At 37.3% G+C, this 26090-nt stretch overlaps 3 protein-coding genes across 3 annotated transcripts; 1 reads left to right on the top strand and 2 right to left on the bottom strand.

Moving 5' to 3' along the window:
* Nucleotides 1-8784: 8784 nt before the first annotated feature.
* Nucleotides 8785-12657, bottom strand: LOC121762605 (iridoid oxidase-like). Its single transcript, XM_042158548.1, has 3 exons — nt 12465-12657; nt 11049-11973; nt 8785-9591 (listed from the first exon to the last, which is right to left on the bottom strand). Exons 2-3 carry the CDS (start codon nt 11964-11966, stop codon nt 8974-8976), a joined length of 1536 nt encoding a protein of 511 aa, XP_042014482.1. The 5' UTR covers nt 11967-11973; nt 12465-12657; the 3' UTR covers nt 8785-8973.
* A 6270-nt stretch (nt 12658-18927) lies between these two features.
* On the top strand, nt 18928-21196 carry LOC121762600 (leucine-rich repeat receptor-like protein kinase PXC1). Its single transcript, XM_042158541.1, has 2 exons — nt 18928-20254; nt 20338-21196. The coding sequence occupies exons 1-2, from the start codon at nt 18979-18981 to the stop codon at nt 21006-21008; spliced, it is 1947 nt and encodes a 648-aa protein (XP_042014475.1). The 5' UTR covers nt 18928-18978; the 3' UTR covers nt 21009-21196.
* Nucleotides 21197-21356: 160 nt separating this feature from the next.
* Nucleotides 21357-25325, bottom strand: LOC121762611 (uridylate kinase-like). Its single transcript, XM_042158561.1, has 7 exons — nt 24566-25325; nt 23988-24132; nt 23554-23607; nt 23337-23428; nt 22071-22306; nt 21818-21988; nt 21357-21728 (listed from the first exon to the last, which is right to left on the bottom strand). The coding sequence occupies exons 1-7, from the start codon at nt 25180-25182 to the stop codon at nt 21631-21633; spliced, it is 1413 nt and encodes a 470-aa protein (XP_042014495.1). The 5' UTR covers nt 25183-25325; the 3' UTR covers nt 21357-21630.
* Nucleotides 25326-26090: the final 765 nt, after the last annotated feature.

The raw sequence follows: 26090 nt of genomic DNA, 5'->3' as shown, positions 1-26090 counted from the left end.
ATACTATGAACTAGTAAAGGGAAGTAAGGGTCGAATCCCACAGGGATGAAGGTGTTTTGACTGTATTTGAGGCATTTGGGAATTGGTTGCTGCCACGCTTCACAGTGGTTAAGTTTACTCAATCTAAACTGAACTACTTAAATTTAGTTTCTGCTAAACTGATCAACTTAAACTAGACTAGACTCAGATGGATCAACTAAACTTGACATCCTAAACAGTACACTGCATAAAGTAAATCGGGACCACTGACTTAGAGCGACGCACTAAATAAAGCTAAAAAGTATGAAAAAGTTGACAGAGACTGCTACTCTAACTAACTATGATCTTCTTCTTCTTCAAACTAACCAAATAAACTAGTTAAGCACCTACGACAGATCTGAACAGAGCATCTAACGTAAAACAGAACACGAAATAAATCTGAGCTAGATCCATGCAAATTGAAAGAAAATAAAAGCAGGTCAAGAGTATCTATTCTAATTTCATGCAACTGATGTGCGTAAAACTTAGATTGGCGTAAATCTAACTAAAAACTACCAAATCTGAAAAATCAACAACGATCATAACATTATGACACTAGATCTAAGAAAATGACGACAATCAAACGCAACCAAACATGATCAAAACAGAATCCAACTCTAGTAACTCCAGATCCAAACCAACATTCACCACAAACTCCATTTCAACAGAAACTCCAATAATCCAACTCAAACAACAATCAAACTTCGGATGCGAAATGAAATCGTAAACAAACTTGAAAGATACGATCAAATTCAGAGGAAATTTAGAAGTAGCAGTGGATTCAACAAAACATCTCAAAATAAATAGAAGAAAACAAAGTAAACAAATGTAAAAACCCCTGGGGACTTAAACAAAACATGAACGAACGAGTCTCCTCTAAAACTAAGCTCTATTCTTCCTGGACGAGAAAAAAGCGGTAGAACTCTACCTCCTAGCTTCATGCTTCTAACCTCCTAGCTTCATGCTTCTAACTACGAGATGAGTGATGATTGATGAGTAGGCGAGTGTTCGACAATGATTTCTTCCTCTATTTATAGGCCGGATTGGTGCACCAATCCCTAGGGTAAGATCTTCATGATTTGTCATTAATGCCCTTGTATAGGAAAGCATTCTTCTTTCTCTCTCCTATGACTCATCCTTCGATGCTTCCTGATTTCGACTTCTCTTGATCAACTCGTACAGCTGTCAGGTCCAGTCGCTCAGTCTACCTTTGCCTGATCAGTTTGCTTTAGTTCTGGGCAATTTTTCCGCTTCCATCTCCACTTGATCAAGTCGCTCCAACACTTAGCCGCTTCGTTGCTTCTCATCTTCTGCACACTTAAATATCCACTTTTTTTTCTAACATTAACAACCCGATTAGTATAATAACACCCATTAAACCATGCTTGAAACGAGCCCTATCAGTTACGTTATCCTTTTACATTGAATAAAGCATTAGAAAACAGAAATCGATTAAGGCCCATATTATTGACTAAGTACATTCACTAGGTAAATTAAATAGTGCTCCCTCTGTTCCGCAATATGAGTCATATTTAGTTATGAGACGAATTTTAAGAAATGTAAAGAAAAGTGAATTAAATAAGTTAGTAGAATAAGGGTCTCACTTATATCTATTAGTTGTATAATAAAATGTGAGTGGAATAAGTTGGTGGAATGTGGGGCCTTACTTACCATTTATGATAAAAGTGAAATATAACTCTTATTGTGGGATGGATAAAAATGACAAAATAAAACTTTTATTATGGGATGGAGGGAGTATTCAGAATCGACTAACATTTACTTGTACCTAAAGAAGTGAGTAAATTAAATATGAATAGTTTGAAGCGGGTAAATGAAATAGCAGATTATTTAAAGATCATGGTCTATTTAAGTAGTTTACTCTTAAAGAAAATGAACTTGATTTTTGTATTAGAAATATTTACATATTTTATGGTACAAATATCTTGATAATATTATCTACATTTAGATAATACTTTCTCCGTCCCTAAAAAATAGGTTAGTTTTACGATTTCGGCACGTCTTCCCAAACTAGACCAAGTTTAAATATGAAAAGCTCTTAATCAATTAAACACCACTAATAATGTGGACCTCATAATCCACTACACTATTTCAACTACCTTTTCCATTTTGGACACGGCTTGTTAGGTAGTGGTGTTTTGTGGTTAAATGAAGATAGGATAAAGTAGGGTTTGCACAGGTAGACGTCGACGATTCAGTCGTCGAAGCCAAAGATCAGCGGAGTAAGGTGGATCTTTCTAGGGTAATTGTGAGACGGTGCGGGTTTTGGGAGGTGGAGATGAACGAAGAAAAATATATTTATAATTAATATGCTATATAAAATAAACTTAAAAATGCCTAACTATATTGGTAATTTTAATTCATGTAAACTCTAATTAATTTAATAACTGCAAATTACGATTAAATTAATTGCATAGTAATTGGACTAATATTTTTGGCAGATTTGTGTGTAGAACTTTTGAGCCATTAATATTAATTTATTTGGGCTGTTGTGTAATTGTATGTTTTTTGGACAGATATTTTAAACGGTAATCAATTTGGGAGAATAATGTTTTGGGCCAATTTCAATTTTATTAGTTATTGGACTTATCATTTATTTTGTCTGGGCCATTTCATACTATTACAAGTGGGCTATTGTAATATTTTTATAAATTTGAGCCAAATTTTCAGTTTTTATCAACCCATTTATACATGAAAAATTATAATTTTTTGTTAGTGTATATTTGTTTAATATAATAGCAGTGCAAATTTCTTAAATTCTCCCTATTTCTTGAGAAAATTATGAATATTTAGTTATGTTTAATTTACTTCTATTTTACTTATAATATACTCCCTCCGTCCCCAAAGAATATGCACTTTAGGTTCGACATGGGTTTTAATACAAAAATGATTGAAGCATGCTTGTCGTTAGTGTGAGTGTGTGTATAATAAACTTCTAGATCGAGCTGCCAAGTCCAATGAATCCACTAAACACTAGGTCTAAGAACTCAAGGCGACGCGGAAGACTCTGTCGATGGACACACAAACTCTCGCGTTTCAAAGATCCCTCAACCCGTTATACTATAGACTAGTATAGAGAAGCAAGGGGTCGATCCCACGAAGATGGACACGTAAGAAGGCATCTAGAGATTTTTGGTTAGAAAACGGCTGCTGCCACGCAAACTTGGGTTGAGATATAACTACTTCTAGACCTAAGCACGAAATTAAACACTAGACCTAGTAAACTGTAAACAGCATGCAGACATCGAACATCCTTAGATCTATGTAATTTTGAACTTACTTCCTAGACAAAGCAAACAATTACCAACTATAGCTAAACAGAACGCAAATAGAAGTGGGGACCAACTTCCAGAAATATCAAGTACGGAAGAAAGGCTGCAACTAACAAACTATGAACCTAACTAACAATGACATGCTTAACTTCAGCTGAATCAAACACGAAGATGAAGAAAACAGAGCACATACATGGATTCTAACAAAATGTAAAAATTCAGACGACGGAAACTTGCAAACAACCGAAAATAAAACAGATCTACGTTTACTAGGCGAAATGAAATGAAAACACGAAAGCTAGGCATAAAATCTCAATCACTCTTCAGATCCAACATCGGAAACTCAATCCACTCCGGATCCAAGCAAACCGAACCCAACAGCAACCAAAATCAACTCCATAGTTCCCGATTCACCTAGATCTACTTCGATCAACACCAGATTCCAACGATTCCACCCAAACTCAGCAACCAACACGAAACTCAAACATCCAACTCAGTAGTCACAACAAACTCAAAATATTGAACATCCATAACCAAAACTCAACAACAGCTCAAATACGGAAAATAGAAATTGCATAAACTACGGAAGTTTAACCGAAAACAGAGCCGAGCTTCGAATAGCGAAGCTCGGTGAAATCTTCAGCAGTTACTAAAATAAAAACGGAAATTGTTTCTTCGCCCTCTGCAAGGACGGTATTACACCACAAATGTCGAGAATTTAAAAGCAACAGTGACGGCAAATGCAACCCCCTTCAAAACTCCGAAAATCCCCTAAGTATGCAGAAGTGTGTGAGCTAAGAACCAGAGGCCTAAGTGCCAAAAGTCCCCGAGCATTGCATGCTCTCCTCCTTATATAGATGCGGTAGGATCTTCTAGAAACCTTCGCAGAAATCTCCATTCTGCCCTTCAGTTTCACGATCCCTCCATCTAGTCATTTTCCTCCGAATTGATCACTTATTCGCCGTATTTTCATGGTCCTTGTAATTCATCTTCTTTGTTCCTTGACCTGGCGAATTCTTCTGCACACATGGCTTAAAACATGTGTTAGACCCTATAATTGTATTGTTAGTCTTATCAATGATAAAGTGAGAGAGAGGTAGAGAGAAAAAGTAATTAAAGTATTGTTAGTGGGGAATGAGTCCCACCCATTCAGAGAGAAAATAGATTCTAAAATTGGAAAGTGCATATTCTTGTTGGACGGACTAAAAAGGAAAGAGTTCATATTATTGTAGGACGGAGGGAGTACTATCATTTTATTTGTGTAGCTGATGTGGGTGGACCCACATTTGTTGAGAGTCTCATAATTATAAGTGATGTCGAGCAACATAGCTCGTGTAATTTGAATTAGAGTAATTTGGATTCGCGAGTTTGAATCAAGATGGAGGCATTTTAACACTTTCGTTTGTGTTTTCTATTTTAATTCCCAACTTAATTAGTTTTATATTTTTAGATGTTTAATAGTAAAAAGTTAATGATAATTGGTTCATCAAAGAATTTTACCTCTAACGCATGAATTTGATTTGCAATCATTACTCATGTATGATTTGGAAGTCAAAATTTATGATTTAAATATTTATTCATTAGAGTATATTTTCTTTAATAATTTCCTAGTATATACTTTGCCGTCATAACTCACTGCATCGCCCTTTTTTTATTTTTTATTTTTATCTTATTCTAATTAACAAAACTTATGATTTACTATTTTTGTAACACTTTGTCCGATCAGCGACCGTTCGAATAGGAAATACTTCACTTAGAATGAGAATGGAGACGTACATTTCTTTTAAAGTGTACATAATGATATTAGTTTTTTTTCTGTTGAATTATATAGAATTGGTATTCATTAAGTGAAAATCAAATGTCTCGTGCATAGTACGAGTGTTAATAATAGTTCTAATAAAATATCTAGATTTCTATAAAAAAAAAAATCTAGATTTATACTTCTCCGTCCCATTACATGTGACACATTTCTATTGGGCACATGTTTTTAGGTAATGGTATTTTGTGGTTAAATGAACAGAGAATAATAAAAAGTATGAGAGATAATAAAGTAAGAGAGATATAGTCTTTTTTTGCCATAAAAAGAAATGTGTCACTTGTAATGAGACGACTCAAAAAAAGAATACGCTCACTTATAGTAGGACGGAGGGATAAATTAATAGATTAGAGAATAAGAAAAGAATGCATATAAATAGGGTTTCTAAATGATATAACGACATGTCCGAAGTGGTGGGATACATGTATGAATTTTCTCTTGTTTGTGAGTGTTGAACGTTGGAAATGTTTGCTTGAGCCTTTGATATAGTCTTTGTGCATAAACTGGTGCATGAATGAAAGTATCGACAACTGGAGTAGGCCAATCTAGCAGATGCGGCATGGATGGTGATAGTTTAGATCCGCAGATGGGTGGCATTCTTTTTTTTTTTTTTTTTTTTTTTTTTAAATTAACTTCATATATTTATATCATATATATGAAGAAGGAAATTACAAATCAACTCCTATAACAAGGAGGAAAGACAAATTACGCCACCCAGGGTTCGAACTCGAGACCTCCAGGATGGACGCGGTATCCAGCACCCTTTACCGCTAGGCCAAGGGGCTTGGATAAATATAATTTGTTGAGGTTGTATAGTCCCAACTATATTTAATACCATTAGGCAAAAATTTTAGTATAAAACTGGAAAATAGACCTTCGAAAATGTCTATACAAACTATAGTGATTGATACGCAGTTACAAGTCTTGGAATGAGAAACCTCTATGTGAAATGGTAGTTCCCAGCCCTACGAGAATGGGTCTCGAAAATTTCAATAAGTTGAGATTTTATTGTTGTGTGGATTATTATCTCTAGTAAATTGTTTGAATGATGAAAATGATTCGATGGACAAGTAATATTACTCTATTGTAGTAAGACGGTAGAAGTGTTAGTGGTTTTTAGGGTATGATTTAAGTTCACAAAACAAGTTTTAATTCCCTACAAACACTCCTTCTGCGAGTATACAGACGTGTAATGCAGTACAAAGAATATCGAATCCATAGGGAAGAGGATAATTGCTAAAACTGATAAATCTAACTAAAAAGCGGTAAATTAGTGGTTTTAAAGGTTTGGACAAACGAATCAAGCAAATAGATTGAGAAAGTAAACTTGATATTAACACAATAAAGGGGAAGACCTCCTACTTTGGTTCAGGTTGCTTTTTCACATGACTTCTATTTCCTAATTATTTTTCCAAAGCTTTTAGGAATCGTGTTGATTTTACACTCGCTCGACCTGATATCTGATCGATGAATTGTACACCTAGGATAGACTGATCACGTCTCCTAGGCTCTACTCACTAACATATCACCCTTACAAGACGTGTGGTAGGCTTTAGATTAACTTCTAACATGATTCAACACAAAGGATCCACCCCCGATTTATCCCCTATTCAACTCTAGTCCGAAGGTTCCTTATCTTTGTTTGCTCCTTATTCTAAGTTAAAGAGACATTAGAGTTAAGGCAATTCCCAAATTAAGTTTACATACTCAACTCAACGAGGATAAAAATAATCACCAAAGATAAGAACTAAAAAATAAAGGAAATCATAAATATTCAATTAAAGAAGTTCATGTTCAACAACCCTACTATAAATTAGGAGTAATTCCACGCTCTAGCCACCCATGGTGGTCACAATAACAAGGAAACAAGCTAAAGAGACCATGGGGGATAAGGCTTGAGGGGATGAAATTTCAATCTTGCTCTCCTTCTTCAAGTATGGCTTCCAAGCTCCAATTCTTTCTCAAAATTCATTCTAGCCGCCAAAAGTCACTTTGAAAGTCTTGCCCTAGCTAGCTATTTAAATAGTCATGACTTAAAAACAGGCTCAGGCACATTTGCTCGGCCAGGCATTTTTTTGCTCAGAAAACACCCGGTCGGGTATTTTACTGACTCATGACATGCCCCCAAATCGCTCGCCCGCGAGTTTTTTCACTGCAATGCGCAGTCTTCGTAAAACAGCCATATCTTCTTCTATAGGACTTCGATTGAGGTGAGCGAGGTATTCACGCGAAGCTCTTTCAAAGATGAATGCAATGGTGGCCTTTTAGAAGCATTTGAAATTAATCTTGGTGGGCTGAGTATTGTTTAGATTCGGACCTTTTTTCCTTTCTCCGCTCTCTCCTAGAGCTCGGTCTTTTATCCTACAATATACCGAGATGAGTTTATTTTTCACCTAAATAAGTATGTTAAAATAATGCAATAAAAGACTACAATTTGATTCACATCAGGAAGCAATGAAGATTGTCAAGTCGGATGTGAAAATCGATCGCAATACCGGGATAGAGAATGAAGAAATATAGTTTGAAGCGAGTAAATAAAAAAAATGGATAGTTTGAAGCAGGTAAATAAAATACTGGATAATTTAAAGCATGTAAAGCAAGTTGATTGACCACAAATTGGCATAGAATCCATAGGATTCTACTTTCTTCCATTTGATAGTGTTTTTGTTCTTTTTTTTTCTTTTATTTTTATTTTTATTTGTCATTTTGATGTAGAACTCGATCCCTCTTTGGTTGTCTATATATTGATCGAGATTGAGTCGCAGCAGTACTTAGTTCTTGGTACTATAGTCCACATGGACATGATGCTCTTGCTATTACTAAACTAGCCTCGTACACACTTGCGGGTTAATGCTTGTTAAAATAAAGACGAGTCAATGAAAAATGTTAAAGATCAAGAATCAATCAAGATGTTACCATTGTTAAGGATTCAATGTCCCACATTGGTTACTAGAGCAGTTGTTGTGGGGTTTATAGACTAAATGAGTTCTTTTCCTAATAGGCTAGTTATTGGGTTGGATGAGTTCTCCTATTGGGTGTGTAACATTGGTGCTTTCATTGAGAGCATAAATGACTCGGAGTGTTGGTCGGGGAAAGAATTTGCCTTGACCAACGAGTACACGATCCTAAACAAGCCATGATCAACGAAGACGTTGGCCTTTAAGAGGGGTCATTGTGAAAGCAATTGGTATGCAGTTTATGGATTAAATGAACCCTTTCTCCTAACCTATTGGTTTTATAGGATAAATTCGCTTATTTGATCAATAACACAAAAACAATTAATTAGGAATAAAATGATTGTATTCTTGATTATCAATAATATATATATAGTTTTACAAGGAGGCTATAAGACAATTGTATGTAATGAAGAAACGTACTAATAGTAAATACTAGTACTACAAAACCATCAATTACGGGAGCGGATCTCCTACTCTAACAATCCTACTCCATTGATGTTCCACACTCACAACAAAATAAAATAATCTCACCATCACTTACATATTAATAACATTATTTTATTTTGTTGTGAGTGTTGGAGTATGAATAGAGTAGGAGTGTTGGAATAGGAGATCCGCTTTGGTTGATTACACTATTCAATGTTCGCTTCCAATATTCCCGAGTCCTTCGACCCATGTTTAACAAAATGCACTTACAAATTTCTAGGTAACTCTCTTTTTTATTTAATATGTGAACAATTCCAAACATATACTAATATACACGGAAGTCGATACAAGATTTTATTTCCCCACCAATCCTAACAAGCAACAACCAATTTTATATCAACCTCGATCGGTCTAAATCAACATTCAAATTAACACACGTCTCTTTTAGAAATGAGCATGCTGATTTTTATTTGGAATATGGAATTGGTATAGCCCTCAACGGCACAGCTTTCCTCACCGTAATTCCCATCCTCTCGCTCATATCCATCTCCGCCGCCTTAACTCCGCCGCCCAACACCCAATCAAAGGAGTGCAGCACCGACCCCAAGGCCAGCGGCAGCACCCGCGTGGCGAGTGGCAACGCCGGGCACATCCGCCGGCCTGAGCCGAAGGGTATGAACTCGTAGTGGTGGCCCTTGTAGTCCGGCGCCGTGTGGGGATCCATGAACCTCTCCGGCTTGAACTCATGCGGATCCTTCCACTTTTTGGGGTCTCTCCCGATGGCCCAAGCGTTGACCAGGATTTGGGTTTCTTTGGGAATGTGAAACCCTAGCAATTTGCATGACTCCATGGCTTTGTGGGGGACTAGGAAGGGGAGTGGTGGATGCAATCTTAGGGTTTCTTTGATTACAGCTTTTAGGTATGGGAGCTCTTCTAGCTTTTCTTCTTCTACCTTTTCTCCGGCCCCGATTACAGTTCGGAGCTCTGTCTGGACTTTCTGGAGGGCGTCCGGGTTGTGGAGGAGCTCTGCCATCGCCCACTCTAGTGTGCTAGTGGTGGTGTCGGTCCCCGCAGTGAACATCTCCTGCAAACACATATTCGAATATATGTAAGCATGGAGAGAAACAATATCTACAATTATAATTAGTTGGACACACTATGTAGTGATATGTCCGAACCACTTAAATGTTATTCCAAAAGTCTTTTCACCTCATATTTATAATTTATTATTGGGCAAATTGCCAAACAATCACGAATATAGTCAAATTCGGGTTTGTCCAAAACTTTTCCAGTCTGGAACGATATTCCCAATGAAACCTGTGACCGATGATGACAACCAGATTTCATAGTTATCCCACCATCATTTCTAGTTAAATCACACTATGTTCGTTTTATTCACGTAGATAAATTTGGTTGTCACGTCATTCAGGGGCGGACGCATAATTTTTTTTTCAGTAGGGGCTACATTAGATGTAAATTTCACTTCATATGTCCTTTAAAGTGGAGTAACTTGTTTTGGTCATTTTTTAAAATGAGATTATTTCTAAATAAGGAAACTCATTCTCCATAATAATACTCCTATCATTTTTTACTGTCTTTCTTACTTAATTAATTACACATTATTAAAACTCATACCATTTTAAAATTAATTTATTTTCCAAGGACAAAATATAATATTAATCAAATGCAAAAAAATCACAAAGACGACAACTAAAAAAACATGAATATTTTATAAATAAAAATAACAACTAAAATGTTACTACCATTTAACCATAGAAGCGGAATGGCACATAAACCAAATTTTAAATTTTCAACTCTAGCAATTTAAACTAAATTAAATAGGTAAACTGAATCGTTTTAGTTAATATTCCGTATCAGAAAATCCTAACAAAAATACAAAATCCTAACAAAAATTTAACAATGTAGAACGCATATTTTTGCATATTTTCAATTTTATAATATAATGAATTGTAAAAAATAGTAACTAAATTTTTATACCATTGAAATAAAAATAAAAAGAAAGCTGAAGAAAATTGAACTTGTGTATTACTAATATTTTATTACTAGTGCAAATAAGGCTCATTTTATAGGGACACGTCTTTTTAGGAAAATAACTACTCACATTATGATTGAGTATAAAATAATACTATTATATTAGTCGTATTTAATGATTTAGTCTTCTACCCTTCTTCTTCCCGGTTCAGCGCGTCCGCCATTGTTTTAGTTAATTCCTGCAACTTTTTTAATTTTCAGGTTAAAGTTCAGCCCCACTAATCATTCAAGTTTCAGTAATTTAGTCTTCTACAGCACTCATATGCTAAGGGCTTAAGACAATTTTCGAAAATTTAAAAAAATATTTAAGTATAAAAAATCCAAAAAAAATTGTTTTGGTAAGGGCTTAAGCCCTACCCTCTCCTTTACGGTGTCCGCCCCTGACGTCATTAATGGTTCCATAGATGGACGATGTATGAGTTAATTGCAAAATTCTGAAAATTAATAATTTATCATTCCAATTTAAAAAAAAATATCGGAAGAACTTACAAAGACGATGACGTTGATGATGGTTGAAGAGAAGACGGCAGGCCCTTCAACGCCGTCACCTCTGTATTCCAAAAGCACATCCAAGTAATCTTTCTTATTCTTCTCCTCCTCAAATTCCTCTCTCTCACTCATCCTCTCTCTCAAGAACTCTCCAGCCACATCGAACGCCCGTTTCACATGAAACTGCGTCCGCCTCCTTATCCTCTGCGGGTCCGCCCACCTCAGCACCGGAAAGTAATCCGCCATATTCGGCTTCGCAGCGAACTCCGTCGTCTTCCCAGTGTGGTAGAAGAATTTCGCCCCTCTCTCCGACCTCGAATCCAACACATCCTTCGAGAACATCAGGTTTCCGATCAGGTTGAACGCCATCAAGAAGAAGAACCTCCCGACGTCGGCCTCTGCCCCGGCGGCGGCGGAATCCCTGACGCACTGCACCATCTGCTGGATGCACCTCCCCCTGATGCCGCGCATTGCGTCGAGGGGGCCGGCGGCGAAGAACTCCGCCGTGCAGAGGCGGCGGAGAGTCCGCCAGTGGGGGCCGTACTGGGCCGTGACGAGGGAGCCCTCGTTGGCGATGTCGCCCTTCATGGACTCGTAGATCTTGCGGCCAGCCAGCACGGCGTCGTGCTGCTTGAACATGGCGCGCGCTGCTTCATCGGAGGAGATCACCACCGTCGTCATGGACCCTAGCCGGAGGGTCATGACGGCGCCGTGCTTGCCGGCCAATTCCGCGAAGGATCGGTGGGGGGCGGACGCGCTCCCCGCCAGCTGGAACATGTTTCCCACCACAGGCCACGGGCGTGGCCCGGGTGGGAGGCGCCCTAGCTCTTCCAGCCGGCGGTGGCGCCGCTCGGTCGATACTGCCCATGCTGCCCACAGGAGAAGGGCTACAACAATTCCAGCTATCTCGTAATCCATTTTCACTCTATATCAAATTTGCAATTATTTGTTCAATAATTTAATTTTGTAACTGCTTCGTAATTTACATCCGAATAATCAAAACTACATAATACTACTACTAAGTATTTAAGTTAATCAATCTATTCAACAGTGCAATAAAAAAGTATTTTGATCAAGAAGTTCATCAATAATGTAATGTTTAAGATCTGAGTAAGTTACTCCACATACATCCAAGCAATAAAATTTGATACTTTTATTGTGTAAAAGTATGCAGGTAATAATCAAGTCCCACAATCATTAATAAAAAAAGAAAGAAGAATTAGGAGATTTCAAGAGATAATTTTAACAGAGATAGTAACTATATGTGTGCTTCACAAACTCATAGTCAAGTACTTATACACCTAATTCCATGTCTCATATATATGTATAGGTGATGAATAGCACTAATTACACATGCATACCACTGTTTTATACTATGATCTATTGTAATGAAATGTAAGTGTGTCATAAAGATACCTGTTAAATTCGAATAGTATTTGAAGTTTTTTCTTCCTTTCACAAAGCTTGATGAGCGCACAGAAGTAGTAGTTGAATAATTCTATAATTAGTTCTGATTCTCTGTATATAGATTCATTATAATTGATTACCTCCACATTTTCTCTCTGAACATAGTGTGTGATAAGGAATAATTTGGTGTGGCATATATAAATCTGAGTACACTTCTCAAAATACTTAATCTAGAATCTAATTTTCATCAGGCCCCCAATTATTGTTCTATCTTATTGGTTTCCTCCCTGATTAATAATGTCCACGTCAACAATATATTTTGAGAATATGTGATATATTAAAATACTAGTAATATATTCGTGCTGCAGGATGCAAAAATCCAGTGAGGAATCTCTATCGGATCATTTTAAACTTGGTTTTATGTACTAATTGTTTAAACAATTCGTTATGTACTAATTGTTTAAACAATTCGTATAAAAATTTCATATGTTACGATTGCATAGAGCCCACAAGATATCACTAACTATCGGCCACTTTGTTCTTTTCGAACAGTATAACATCGGTTAATAATAAATTTAGTGTATGCTCCCTTTATCTCTAAAAATTTGTCACATATTTTTATTTTCTTTTATCTTAAAAAATATATCACATTTCACTTTTTATTAGTATTTTTTATAGTCGACCCCATATTTCACTAACTCATTTTCACTCATATTTTATAAAACTAAGCATTTATTAAAAGTAAAACCAGCATTCCGCTAATTTTTTTAGTCCACTTTCTATTATAAAGAATGTAAGATGAAATTATAAAGAATTAATTTTCCGGCTCTTTTTTTTTGTATCCGCACAAGAATCCAACAAGTTATTGATCCAATTTTCAGACACCGGATCGGGGACTAAAATTGAAGCTTTTATTAAATGTGAGATTTTTAAATAAATTAACGAAACTTCATCATTTCTGAAAATAGTTATAATACGCTAGAAATTAGCTAGTTATGCTATCCCCAGTTGATATCAGTAATTAATCGAATATGAAAAAAACGTAACTAAATTCAAGTTGATTTTGTGTACCAGCTGGTTTAAAATATAAAAACGGAACTTCAAAATCCTTTATTTTATAATCTGTTACTACTATCGAATTTTTAAATATGAACAAAATGTACAAGTTAAATAAAATAACACGTGAATCATGGAAGCTGAGACGAACTTATAACAGAATCAAACTCCACACTACTTCAACATATTAGTATTATGCTACTTCAAATCTCAATATCCGCCACAACCCTTAGTCATATTATTTTTGTCCGTCCATAAAAATTAGCTTTTTTCGTTATTTGGTAGTACTCCGTATGTTATTTCTCTCTAAGGCGGATCTCACGCCGTCCACTCTTTTTCCGGTGATAGAGTGAATATAAGATAAAAAAATACTATCATATAAGATTTAATTGCCCATTAATTATGTATTCACAAAAATATGAATAAATAATCTAATCATGTCATAATACATGAAGGTGACACAAAAACGCAACTAATAAAAGTGTCTCATGCCTGCATTATTGGATAAACATGTAAACATTTCTATATCGTATACAAGGTACTCCATAATATAGATGATAAGATGACCAAATTTTATTATGCGTACCTGTATTTTTGTGTTTTTTACAAATCATGGAAACTATATTTTAAGTTTAGCAATTTATTAAGTGATGCAGATGAGTCAATTTTTTGTAGTTTGCATTAAAAATAAAAGGTTGCAAAATCAAAATGAAAGAATGAAACTAGACCTCCTCAGCTTATACTTTCCAGATTGGATGTTGAAATTAGGTTTTTGTTTTTTCTTTATCTGGTAGTATGTTGGTAGAGCCGGCTGTCCTGTCGTTTTTGGTTTATTTGTGCTTATTTATGTAGCTTAGGTGATGCCATGGTGATGTTTTTTTAGTGCATATCCCAAAGTTTTGCTTGCTAATAGTTAGCTTGAGCTTTTGCTTTATGAAAAATGCAACTATGCTTCAGGTTAAAATGACACTATCTTCTAAAGAAACCAAAATGATTAAAGAAATGTAGATTTCCTTTCATGTTGTCCTTTTTATTTTAATGTTATCGTGATCTCATTTGTGGAATTATCGGATGCAATTAACGATGATATATATGTGTGATATTTGATGGTCCAACATTTGGAATTTCGCTTTCTTGGATGTGATCTATTTCGGTGATAATTGAAAGACAATTTCAAACCAGACAAGAGGAAAAAAATAATCCTTAATACGATTTTAATAAAAAAAAATTTAAGTAGAAATATTGCATTAATTTAGATTTGGGGGAAATTGCATTTCGGATACCTTGTTTGGCTTTATTAATTTAATTTTGTACCCCTACATGTATTTCGTCTAACGAAATGTTACCACAACAATTCATATTGCCCACTTTCATTTTTATTTTTCAATTTTTATTATTTCTAATAAAAAAACAAACTTAAACAATACACTGATAATATATTTATTTTGGTCAGTCTTGGACTTAGATCTTGAAAATACTATTTATTTTGATCTGTCTTAGACTCGGATCTTGAAGGCCTCATCTTCCTTGGGACGGAGGGGTAACTATTTTCTTACTTTACCAATTATGCATTGAAACTCGTGCCTTTAAAAAATTAATATTACTCCCTCAGTCCCATAAAAATAAGGATAGTTTTCTTTTCCGGCCGTCCATAAAAATATATCATTTTCATTTATAGAAAGTTCTTCCAAACTCATTACACGTATACATCAATTTATTTACAACTGATATCACTAGAATCCACCATTAAATACTAATAATAATATGGGTTTCACTATCCACTAACACTGTTTTAACTACTTTTCTTTATCAATTATACATTATTTCTCGTATTGTCGCAAATATCTTTTTTTTTTTGAGATGGATGGAGTACTTGTGATTATCATTAAATTTTTCTAACTAAATTTTTTTTAACTCCTGCCATAAAAAGGGAATTAGTAAAGATGGGGTATTATGATAGCACATCAATTTATGAAAATCAGAGGTGTCTATTTTGGATGATTGGATAGGCTGATAAAATAGTCCTTACCAATTTACTAGTAGTAGTACTACTTTTTTACTTTAATGAAACGATTAATTTTGAAGTTTTTGACGATCTTATTCTTAGAATGACCAATTCTATATTATACTTATTCAATTACTCAAAGTAAAACAGGCCCTGTATATATTATAGTAAAAATATCAACGGTCTAGATTTGGTTAACATATAGTAGGAGTATATCTTTAAAAAGTCGGTTTTATAATAAAACTAATTTTCAATCGAGAACACAGAATTTTCAATACTATATATTAAAAATTTTAACACAAAAATATAACTTTATCAATATAATATATAAACTTAAATATCAACACAAAAACATAAAATTGATAAATCATGTTAGCATTTTAAGGTGACGTTCGGTTGTTATGACTAATATCATGAGACTATCCATCTAAGATTAAGTTGTGGGATTATTTTAGTTGGAGGGGGGAGGCTATGGCTAATTATCATGAGACTATCCATCTAGGATTAAGTTGTAGGGTTCAATCTTATGAACCAAACATGATACATATTTAATCATGGGATTTAATCTTGGTAACCGAACACCCCTAAGTACATAAATCATGTTTGATCTATTATTGATTATGCATCTAACATTTTAATTTAAGTACATATATGCACACTATCTAATTGGCCGAGACGCTTGACTCAATGAATTATAAATTGAGATGGATAGACCACAATCTTTGGTGGTAGTATACGATTATTGTGATAATTAAAGAAATCGCACAAATCAGGGTTATATTTGAATTAGCATTCAGTGATTAATTAAGATGAGAAGACAGATGACAAAAAAAAGAAGGAATTGAATAAGTGCATATATATATATATATATATATATCATTTTGGGAGTTGTCCTTTTTGTTTAAAAGTATATCGATATCATAATCAGCCCTTTTGGGTGTATTTCATGGGAGCAATTACATCATTTATGATCATACAATATACAAAAATATTCCGTTGATGTTTAATTATATAGTTATCTGTGTGATATTTGATGGGCCACAAAAGTAAGTCCAACTTTGGAGCATGGGCACCAATTAGTAATAATAAGCTTGTAAAGAATGAGTATATAATTATTGATGGATAGAGAATTTTAGTCTCTTTTTGGAACGTCAATCCCGCCTTGAATTCTCACCAAAAGGCCATCATTTATTTACTTTGCTACTCATCAAAAGCTGTAATCCAATTCCTCACTTTTTCTCCCAACAAATTGTACGTTTCATTATTGCATAACTGAACAACTTTTACAACAATTCTTTCCAGTTTCCTCGAATTCAAATTACTTAATAAATCATTCGACTGCACCGGCAGTTTGATTTATTCATGCATTGAATCAAGCTCTGAGTGTATTGTTTTAGCTTTACGCCGAACTCACTATTTTAATTTAATTTACACTAATACATATCTCACCTTACTGGAGAGGGTTTTTTTAAGCATAAGATTTAAGAAAAAATTTTAGTAGATATAATAAAAATAAATTAAATAATAAAACATGTATAAGAAAATATGGAATAAAGTACGGAAAAAAATGTGACTCAACCAACTTGAGATTGAGGGAAAATTCGCCATGTTGCATAATAAAGTACTCACCTTAATATGTTACTACTAGTTTTAATAAAAATTATATATTGTGTTTTGTGGGTGAAAAAACAGTTTCACTTTGTTAAAATAATCTAATATTTTCAATTTTAGATGACATAAGTTTTGTGCATAATTAATAAAGTGGGAGATCGTATGAAAAATAAAGTAAGGGATAACATAGGAGGAAAAAAGATAAAAGCGATGTCAATTTTATATTAATAGATAAGAGATTAATCTTGATCCAAATGAGGAAATCAGGCTATCTTTTACTAATGAAGATATTACTTATAAATAATGGTAGGTCATTTTAGTTTTTTTATAAATAAGTGTGTAAAATGAGAATAAAGTAAAAAAGAAGATCCTCAATTTTGAGAGATACCAAAATGACAATGCATGTACAGGTTATTTGGACGAAAGAGTATAAACTTATGGGTCTTTTAGTGACCATGTTTACTTATAACTAAAGGCAATATCTAATTTTTATCTCTTGTTCGGTTATTTTTTTTCTCAAAAGCTATAATTTATTTTGGTTTGTATCTACAATGTCAAGATCACGCTATATTTGTATTTCATGATATTTATCTCATTTCCACCTATATGACTAATTTAATCCTAGATAAACTTCAGTTTAGCTATTTCATTTTATATCTCACTATTATCTTGCCCAACGAACCGAACGTCATCTTACCGAATAAGAATGTCCATTGAGCCAATTCACTCAGATTTCATACATCAGTTATTAATTTCGGACTAATTCGACCAATATTATTTCGAGTGAGAAGTTTTCGATCAAAACCGTTTTTGTTTTCTGATTTGTCGATTGAAATTTAATAGTATGATTTGTAGGAAAAAGATGATGTGGATTAGTAGGGTGGTGTGGGGGATAAATGCATGTGAATTTGGAAAGTGAAATTTATCAGATATGGGAAAACAAGTTTGCTTCTTTATCACTTCAGATAACAGCTTTTTATTGCAGTGGGCGACAGAGAAGACAACCAAAGTTTGTACATTTAAACACTTGTGAAAAACAATTCCAGTTCTATGTTTCATTGTGATGTAATTTGATTTTACTTTTTGAATAAACATAGTCCGTACATGTCGCAAATGGGCCCAATTCTACAATCATATGCTACTTATAAGTTATTTTTGAAATACTATTCGGTATAGTCTACACTGTATTCCTAATTTTATCTTGTCGAGTCAAATTTGTTTTTTAGAAAAAATGAAATCTCGTTGTTCTAAAAAAGAAGAAAAATGTGCCCCCTTTTATATGAAGTTTCATCAATTAGAAAAAGAAAAGCAGAAAAGGTATCTTCTGAATCTATCTTCCCTTTCTCATTGTAATAATAACATTGCTTCCTCTGAATTCCGATATGGAAAACATCAATCATTCAGGTTCACCCAACTATAAACTTTCCCCTTCTTTCCTCATACTCTCACTTAAATTGAAATTCAATAATTTTGATTCCATGCTGCCTTTTATGGTAATCCCGAAATTCAATTAATTAGATAGAATTAAATAGATATATATATATATATTAATCAATTGTTCATAGTTCAAATATTCACAACTTGATATTACAATCCTTGACAAATCTCATGTTCTCTATATATGCTATGTGCATAAAGCATCTAGAACAGTAATTAGAAAATAAAAGATCTCATTGACTTCTAAAAAAGATTTCTCTCTATCTCAACCAAATTTCCACCCTCTTTTGTTTGTTTCCCCTCTTTTTATGGAAAAATTAATTTAATTTGTTACTCCTCACTACTCAAAACCAAATACTAAAACATACATATCCCAACCTTTGATACACTCTCTTCCCGCTCACACTCTCACAAATGGACCTCCTCTTCTCCTTCCTCCTCCTCTCCACGTCCCTCCTTCACTCCTCCGCCGCCAATGACACGGCGGCTCTGGCCTCCTTCCGCTCCCAAACCGACCTCCACGGCGCCCTCCTCTCAAACTGGACCCCCACAACCACCCCTTGCACTGCCAATTGGCTCGGCATAACATGCACCAACGGCCGCGTCGCCGCCTTGTCCCTCCCCTTCCTCAACCTCCGCGGCCCCATCGCCGCCCTCTCCTCCCTCGACCAGCTCCGCTTCCTCGACCTCCGCGGCAACCGCCTCAACGACTCCCTCTCCCCCCTCGCCCAATGCCTCAACCTCAAGCTCCTCTACCTCTCCGGCAACGACTTCTCCGCCGAGATACCGCCTCAATTCTCATCCCTCCACCGCCTCCTCCGCCTCGACCTCTCCAACAACAACCTCCGCGGCCACATTCCCTCTCAACTCTCCAACCTATCCCGCCTCCTCACCCTCAATCTCCAAGAAAACAAACTCTCCGGCCAAATCCCAAACTTCCTCGATTCCCTTCCACACCTCACACACCTAAACCTCTCAAACAACGAGCTCTCCGGAATGCTTCCGGAGACTCTGCTTTCGAGATACGGCAACACCAGCTTCTCCGGCAATCAAGCCCTCTGCGGGAAGACCCCTCTTCCCGACTGTTCAACCATCGCCGATAAGCCATCATCCCTTCCCAAAACAACCGTGCCGTCGAATCCGACCTCTCTCCCTCCGCCGTCGAAGAAGCATCACCACCGGCTGAGCAGAGGCGAGATCATAGCTTTGGTGGCGGCAAATTTACTCCTGCTATTGGTGATCGCGTCGTTTGGGATGCTGTGCTGCTGCTGCAAGGCCTCCACCCACGCCAGCTCGACCGCGGCGGGCAGCGACGGAAGGAAGCGCAGCAGCAGCTGCTCGAGAGCGAACGGGGATAGCGACGGCACCGACAAGAGCAAGCTCGTGTTTTTTGACAGGAAGAAGCAGTTTGAGCTGGATGAGCTTCTCCGAGCATCTGCAGAGATGCTCGGAAAAGGGAGCTTAGGTACGGTGTACCGAGCTGCTCTAGACGACGGCAGCGCCGTCGCCGTGAAACGGCTCAAGGATTCGAATCCTTGCACTAGAAAAGAATTTGAGCAATACATGGATGTGATTGGAAAGCTTCGGCATCCAAATGTAGTGAGATTAAGAGCTTATTACTATGCAAGAGAAGAGAAGTTGCTTGTTTATGATTATCTGCCTAATGCCAGCCTTCATTCACTTCTTCATGGTATGTAATAAAAATTATGAAATCAAACTTGTCTGTTTCCGGCAATGTTAGCTCTGTTTCTAACCGTTTTCTGATCGGAGTAGGGATGCGAGGGCCGGGAAGGATCCCACTGGACTGGACGACGAGGATCAGCTTGATCCTCGGTGCAGCACGAGGGCTATCGAAAATCCATGAGGAATATGCAGGTTCAAGGATCCCTCATGGCAATGTGAGATCATCCAATGTTTTGTTGGACAAAAATGGCAATGCTTGCATTGCTGATTTCGGGCTGTCGTTGCTGCTGAACCCGGTCCATTCCATAGCTAGATTGGGAGGGTACAGAGCGCCGGAGCAGGGTGAGATCAAGCTCCTCTCGCAGAAGGCTGATGTGTATAGCTTCGGAGTTTTGCTGCTTGAAGTGCTCACCGGGAAAGCCCCTTATCCTGCTGGGACGAAGGCCGGGGAGGAGGAGGAGGAGTTGGCAGTGCTGGATTTGCCGAACTGGGTGAGATCTGTGGTGAGGGATGAGTGGACGGCTGAGGTGTTCGATCAAGAACTGTTAAGGTACAAGAATATTGAGGAGGAGCTGGTATCCATGCTGCATGTGGCGATGGCGTGTGTGGTGGCACAGCCAGAGAAGAGGCCGGCAATGAGGGAGGTGGTGAGGATGATAGAGGCGATAAGGGTGGAGCAGTCGCCGTTGGGGGAGGATTATGACGAGTCACGTAACTCACTCTCGCCATCACTCGCCACCACTGAAGATGGATTCATCTGAAATCGCCGTTGCTACTGAGCTTGCAGCGTCTCATTGCAGATTTGTTTGTTCAATTTTATTATTATTGGGGATTTTGTGTTGATCTTTAAGCACTCCGAATTCAGCTGTCGTGATTCGGTTTTATCATTTCCATGATTGTTGTGAAAAGGGTTCTGATCTAGTTAATAATCCATGTTCTGCTGCAAAAATAATGCTACTATTTCTCAGTATTTTACAATTGAGTTGAAGAGGTTGGATATATACCACTACCAGTACCACCAATCAACAATTAGTGTCTGAGATACTAATGCTGCTAACAAGGTCATAATTTATTTTCTTTCTTGCTAGTCTAAGACATTAAATCACATGTTAAAAAAATTGTCATTTGTTTTACGATCAAACGAACATCCGACAAATCAAATTCAAGCCAAATAAGAAAAAATAATTCAAGGTATAACCTAAAGGGGGCTCAATCAAAGCCATATAAATACAGACGACATTCTACACTATTGGACAAACAACTACATCTTTTAGGCTAAGTAGAGTAGCATTGATAACCCTTACCAACTAAACATACAACAAGAAGTTAAATTATTAATGTGCCTATACTGAATTGAAGTCACATTCAACATAGCACGTAATGTTAAGTAACTGGACCTGTTTGATCTATTAGAGTACCAACCCTTTCCCCACATAATGCCCTCGAAATATTTCCCGGCTCGTGAAGATTGAAGATGCCAACTGCAAAGAAGAATAGATAAAAATCGATGTGAGAGACAGATAATCAACCTATCAGCAAAAAAAAATGGAGAATATGCAAGTTTTAGGACCTGGGATCCCATTTTCCTCGCAGAATGTCACAGCCATCATGTCCATTGGAAAAGCCCCCCTCGAAGCCAATTCCCTGAAGGAAATATGCTCTGCCGCTATGCTATTATTTCTAGCATCGCAAACATATACACCTTCCATGTTTGTACCTTTCAGGACTGCATCAGCGTGAACTGCAAAGAATTAAGGCACATTGTGATTTAAGGAATACATAAGAAACCATTAGCTAAAGGATGCCGTTAAGCGAGGACACACTCTCTGATGCTCGAAGGGCTGCAGCTGTATCTGTGGAGAAGAGAGGATTCCCTGTGCCAGAGCCAATACCACCAAAAATTACAACTCTTCCTTTTTCAAGATGCCGAATTGCCCGTTGCCTACTGTAAGGTTCAGCAACCTCTGGCATAGAAAATGCACTCTGCACGCGCGTCTGCACGCCCAGTTTCTCCAAAGCAGACTGCAGTAGTACGGAATTCATCACAGTTGCCATCATTCTGATTGTAGATGCCATTGTCGGATCAGTGAAAGAACTCAAATAAGAACCATATACAGCTTCTAGCACACATACACACAAGTACAGATCACAGTATATGTTCATTATTGTAAGATCAAAAACACATTTAACATCTTTTTTTGTTAGGAGCTTCTAAGGTCAAAAACATCTTTTAACTTGGTTTAATATAAGCTCACCCAAACACATTTGACTCCTTAAAATGGAGTCTAATAATCTATCAATACAATGTGGTTAAAATAATTTCAAGGAGCTTATATAGATCTTATCTTTAAAAATATATTGTCAGAACGCCTGGATAATTGAACTTGTAAGATGTCAGCTATTAAAGTACAAGATATGAATCCAAAAGAAATCTCTGTTGGGTAGTGGTTGTTTGCATTTCCTAAAACATAGAATGACAGTCACTTACTTCTAACCTCTTCTTCTAATACCTGCAAATCTGACAAGGAAAGACCTAAATCACTTTAACAATATCCGATTTGCTTCACTCTGAAAGAAGAAAGATAGTACTAATATTTATGGGTTTCTGTTTGGTGGGTGAGTGGAGATAGAGAGAAACTTTTGGAGCAAATTGCAGAGCTAAGTTCTGACATCTTATTTTTGGAGCAAATTGCAGACACTTTGGACAAGCTTATAAGTTGTTTAACATAGAAGTCATTTTAAACAACTTATGGGCTCAGACAAACACGTTGTGGATCGATTAGTAGTTTAAACAACTTATTTTTCTAAAAATAGCACTGTATACCAGGTTCATATATTTCCACTATTTTACATAGAACCTTTATTAAATGTAAGATTGTGAAAGACTGATGACAGCTTCATGCAGGGAAAAATGGAACTGAAATTAATGTTTTGATAGGCATGTAAAAATTGAGAGCCAAAGTTTGAGTAAGAAACAAAGTAAAGCATGCAAAACTGAATGCATAACATGCCACTAACTGAGTCTTCAAGATCCGAGGAATATAGCAAGATCGAAAAATTAACTCATCAAAATTAAAAGGCAAGCTTACCCAATCTGATATGCAGTACACCTATCCAAGCCAGTTTGCTCAACCCATGCGTCTCCACAAAAGAAGTTGCGACCACCAACTACTATAGCTACCTAAGGTTAAATTTTTAGAAGAAGGACAAAGAAGTTGAAAGTAAAAGAAAAAAGAGAAAGAAATGAAGCTTACATGAAAGGAAATTTAAAGACAACCTTGCAAATAGAAGGCTTTAAACTAGTACCTGAACACCAACATGGCATGCTATTGAAACTTCTGTTGCAATCAGCATGGCCACCTATAGTATGTCAAAAAGATAAAGCAATTCAACTCCAAATTCAGGAACAGAGACAGCAGGAAATCAAAGACTTTCAACAACAAAGAGGGGACAAGGTTATTGAGCAAGTTATACATGTATAATGAAGTACATATACAATCAAGTTACTGGCTATTCTTTTATAAGCATCAACACGTAGCAATTCACTCCGAAGGAGAAAAGGATATAGATTTGAGGAGATATAGCATTTGCAATTACAGCCAGCCGGAAAGGTACTCTTTCACTATATCAATTAGGTACACATCCAAAGATAGCACAATTTCATGGCATATGATGGAACTAAAGATGCATGGACTCTCCGGAGGCAAATACAGTCAAGAAAAATTAAGTTAGAAATAAACCTTCGGCTCAATATTGTTAGGAGCACTTCCAGCTAGAGCAGCTCCACTAATTTTCAACACGACTCTCCTCCATCTGAGGTTATTTGATGGTTTCAACTTCATGCTGTTAATCTGACTACCAGAACAATTGACTATTGTTCCTAGTCTGCCCAAAAACAGTTCAACATTAGGAGAAAATAAATAACCAACGAAAACCACCACGCACCACGGAAAGAAAGTAGCTCAGAAAAAATCCAAGTGCTTTAAGCAATCAACAAAGCAGTCGCAGCCTAAGTTCTACAATCAGTGAGTAAAGCTTATGGAACAACATAACAGCTCTCTCAGTGAGTAAAGCTAACTGAAGAGTAATAGTATATACTTCGACAACTGATATCACACTTGACACAAAGCTATAACGAGCAATAGATCCGTGTCTTTTCCAAATGAAGCATAGTTTTTACATATTATACTCTTCAAATAATCAAACTTTAATCAATATAGCTTCAAAAGATATCCAGTTCTCTTTTCTACGTTACATCGCTAAATAAAAGCAGTGAATCCTTGATAGATTAAATAAAATTGCTCATTCGAATGTGTACCTCTTGGTCTGCCTAGTCGAGTACGACACCCCTCCGGCGCCAGACGACTTCTCCTCCTCGACGGCAGCTTTGGCAGCGATAGAATTGCCGACGATTTGCTCCATCTGTTTAAACCACGGCCAGTGGCTGGTCAACACGCCGCCGTTGCTCAGCCGGTGCCTCTCAAGCTTATACCGCTTCTTCAAGTTATCGACCTTGTTCTTACACTGCTCCACGCTCTTGGACTGATTCTCGCACCTCTCGCTGACCATCGCTGCCACCTCCTCCCAATCCCGGCCCCTCAGATTGCCCCGGTTCAGCTGCACGAATTTCTCGCTGTACGCCTCAAGCAGACACGAGATCGCCGTGTCGCTCCACTCCTCCCTGTCCTTGCGGTAGTCTCCGGCACTGGCGGAGGAGGGCAATCTGGTCCTTTTGGACGTGCCGCTGTGGATGTCATCCCGATCGGTGAGGCGCTTGGTAGATAGCGAGTTCGGATCGGAATCGAAAGGGTCGGAATCGTGTTCGTACGGGTTGATCTGGTATGGGGAGGCGGAGGCGGTGGCGGTGGAGGGCGGGGCAGAGTTAGGGTTTAGGGGGTCGTCGAGGAGGGAAAAGTCGTCGTCACAAGCAGCCATGGACGGCGTCAGCTGACGGAAACGGAGACGGACGTGAAAACGTGGCGCCGTTAAAGGATAATGGAATTTGGGAAATTTTGCAGGTGTTAGGGGTAGGGGCGGTGCCCAAGTGGCGTTACATTCGCGACGAGTCCGTTAGGTGGGCATGTGAGTTGGCCCATTTTTATATTTTAAATATTAATTGAGTTATTTTTATTTTTAATAAAATATAATTTTGTTTTTTATTTTATTTTCTTTTCTATCACTCTTATTTTATTTTCTATTACTTTATTCACTATTTAATTAAAATATTATTTTTAAATTTTGTGGCGAAAATAAATATGTCTATTAACAGAAACGAAGAGAGGTATAGTAGAATCCTAATTTGTCACGAAGAGAGGTATAGTAGAATCCTAATTTGTCTTTAGAGCATCTCCAATAGCGGCGAGCGCACCGGCTAGCCGATTCTTGGCGCTCGCCGGTCCGCTCACTGAACCATTGCAGCCAGCGAGCGTCAAATCGGCGAGAAAAACGGCGAGCGCACGCCGATTCCCGAGCGCTCGGCGATGCGCTCGCCGATCTCCTGGCCGCCATTGCAGGCGCCAGATCGGCGAGCGGGATTTTTTTAAAAAAATTTCGAAACACTATATATACGCGATCTGCACGTCATTTTCATTTGCACCACTTGTTTTAACGAGTTTTCTCTCTATCTTAATTTATGTACAAGATCAACAACGCGAAATGGAGCACAACAACGAGCCTACTCCAGGGACGAGCGGGTCTCAAACTCCGACGGTACCCACGGGAGGTGGATGGGGTCCAATGCCCGGGTACTACTACCCTTGGCAGTAGATGATGCCCGGGGTGGCATCCGGGGGTGGTATGCCGTGATGGCAGGGGATGCCGGGGGGTCCGGGCGGGCAGGGGGG

This window comes from Salvia splendens, chromosome 13 (assembly GCF_004379255.2).
Source record: "Salvia splendens isolate huo1 chromosome 13, SspV2, whole genome shotgun sequence".
In the NCBI taxonomy this organism is placed as follows: Eukaryota; Viridiplantae; Streptophyta; class Magnoliopsida; order Lamiales; family Lamiaceae; genus Salvia; species Salvia splendens.
Note: the sequence above shows the minus strand (reverse complement) of the source record. Positions and strands in the feature narration are given on the sequence as shown.

Bases quoted from the DNA above. Each gene is read 5' to 3' on its own strand.
- LOC121762605 (XM_042158548.1), bottom strand. From the start codon at position 11,966: ATGGATTACGAGATAGCTGGAATTGTTGTAGCCCTTCTCCTGTGGGCA. The intron at 9,592-11,048 runs GTAAGTTCTTCC...ATGTGTTTGCAG, and splicing joins TCATCAACGTCATCGTCTTT to GAGATGTTCACTGCGGGGAC.
- LOC121762600 (XM_042158541.1), top strand. From the start codon at position 18,979: ATGGACCTCCTCTTCTCCTTCCTCCTCCTCTCCACGTCCCTCCTTCAC. The intron at 20,255-20,337 runs GTATGTAATAAA...TGATCGGAGTAG, and splicing joins CCTTCATTCACTTCTTCATG to GGATGCGAGGGCCGGGAAGG.
- LOC121762611 (XM_042158561.1), bottom strand. From the start codon at position 25,182: ATGGCTGCTTGTGACGACGACTTTTCCCTCCTCGACGACCCCCTAAAC. The intron at 24,133-24,565 runs GTACACATTCGA...GTTTTTGGGCAG, and splicing joins TCGACTAGGCAGACCAAGAG to ACTAGGAACAATAGTCAATT. The intron at 23,429-23,553 runs GTACTAGTTTAA...ATTTAACCTTAG, and splicing joins CATGCCATGTTGGTGTTCAG to GTAGCTATAGTAGTTGGTGG.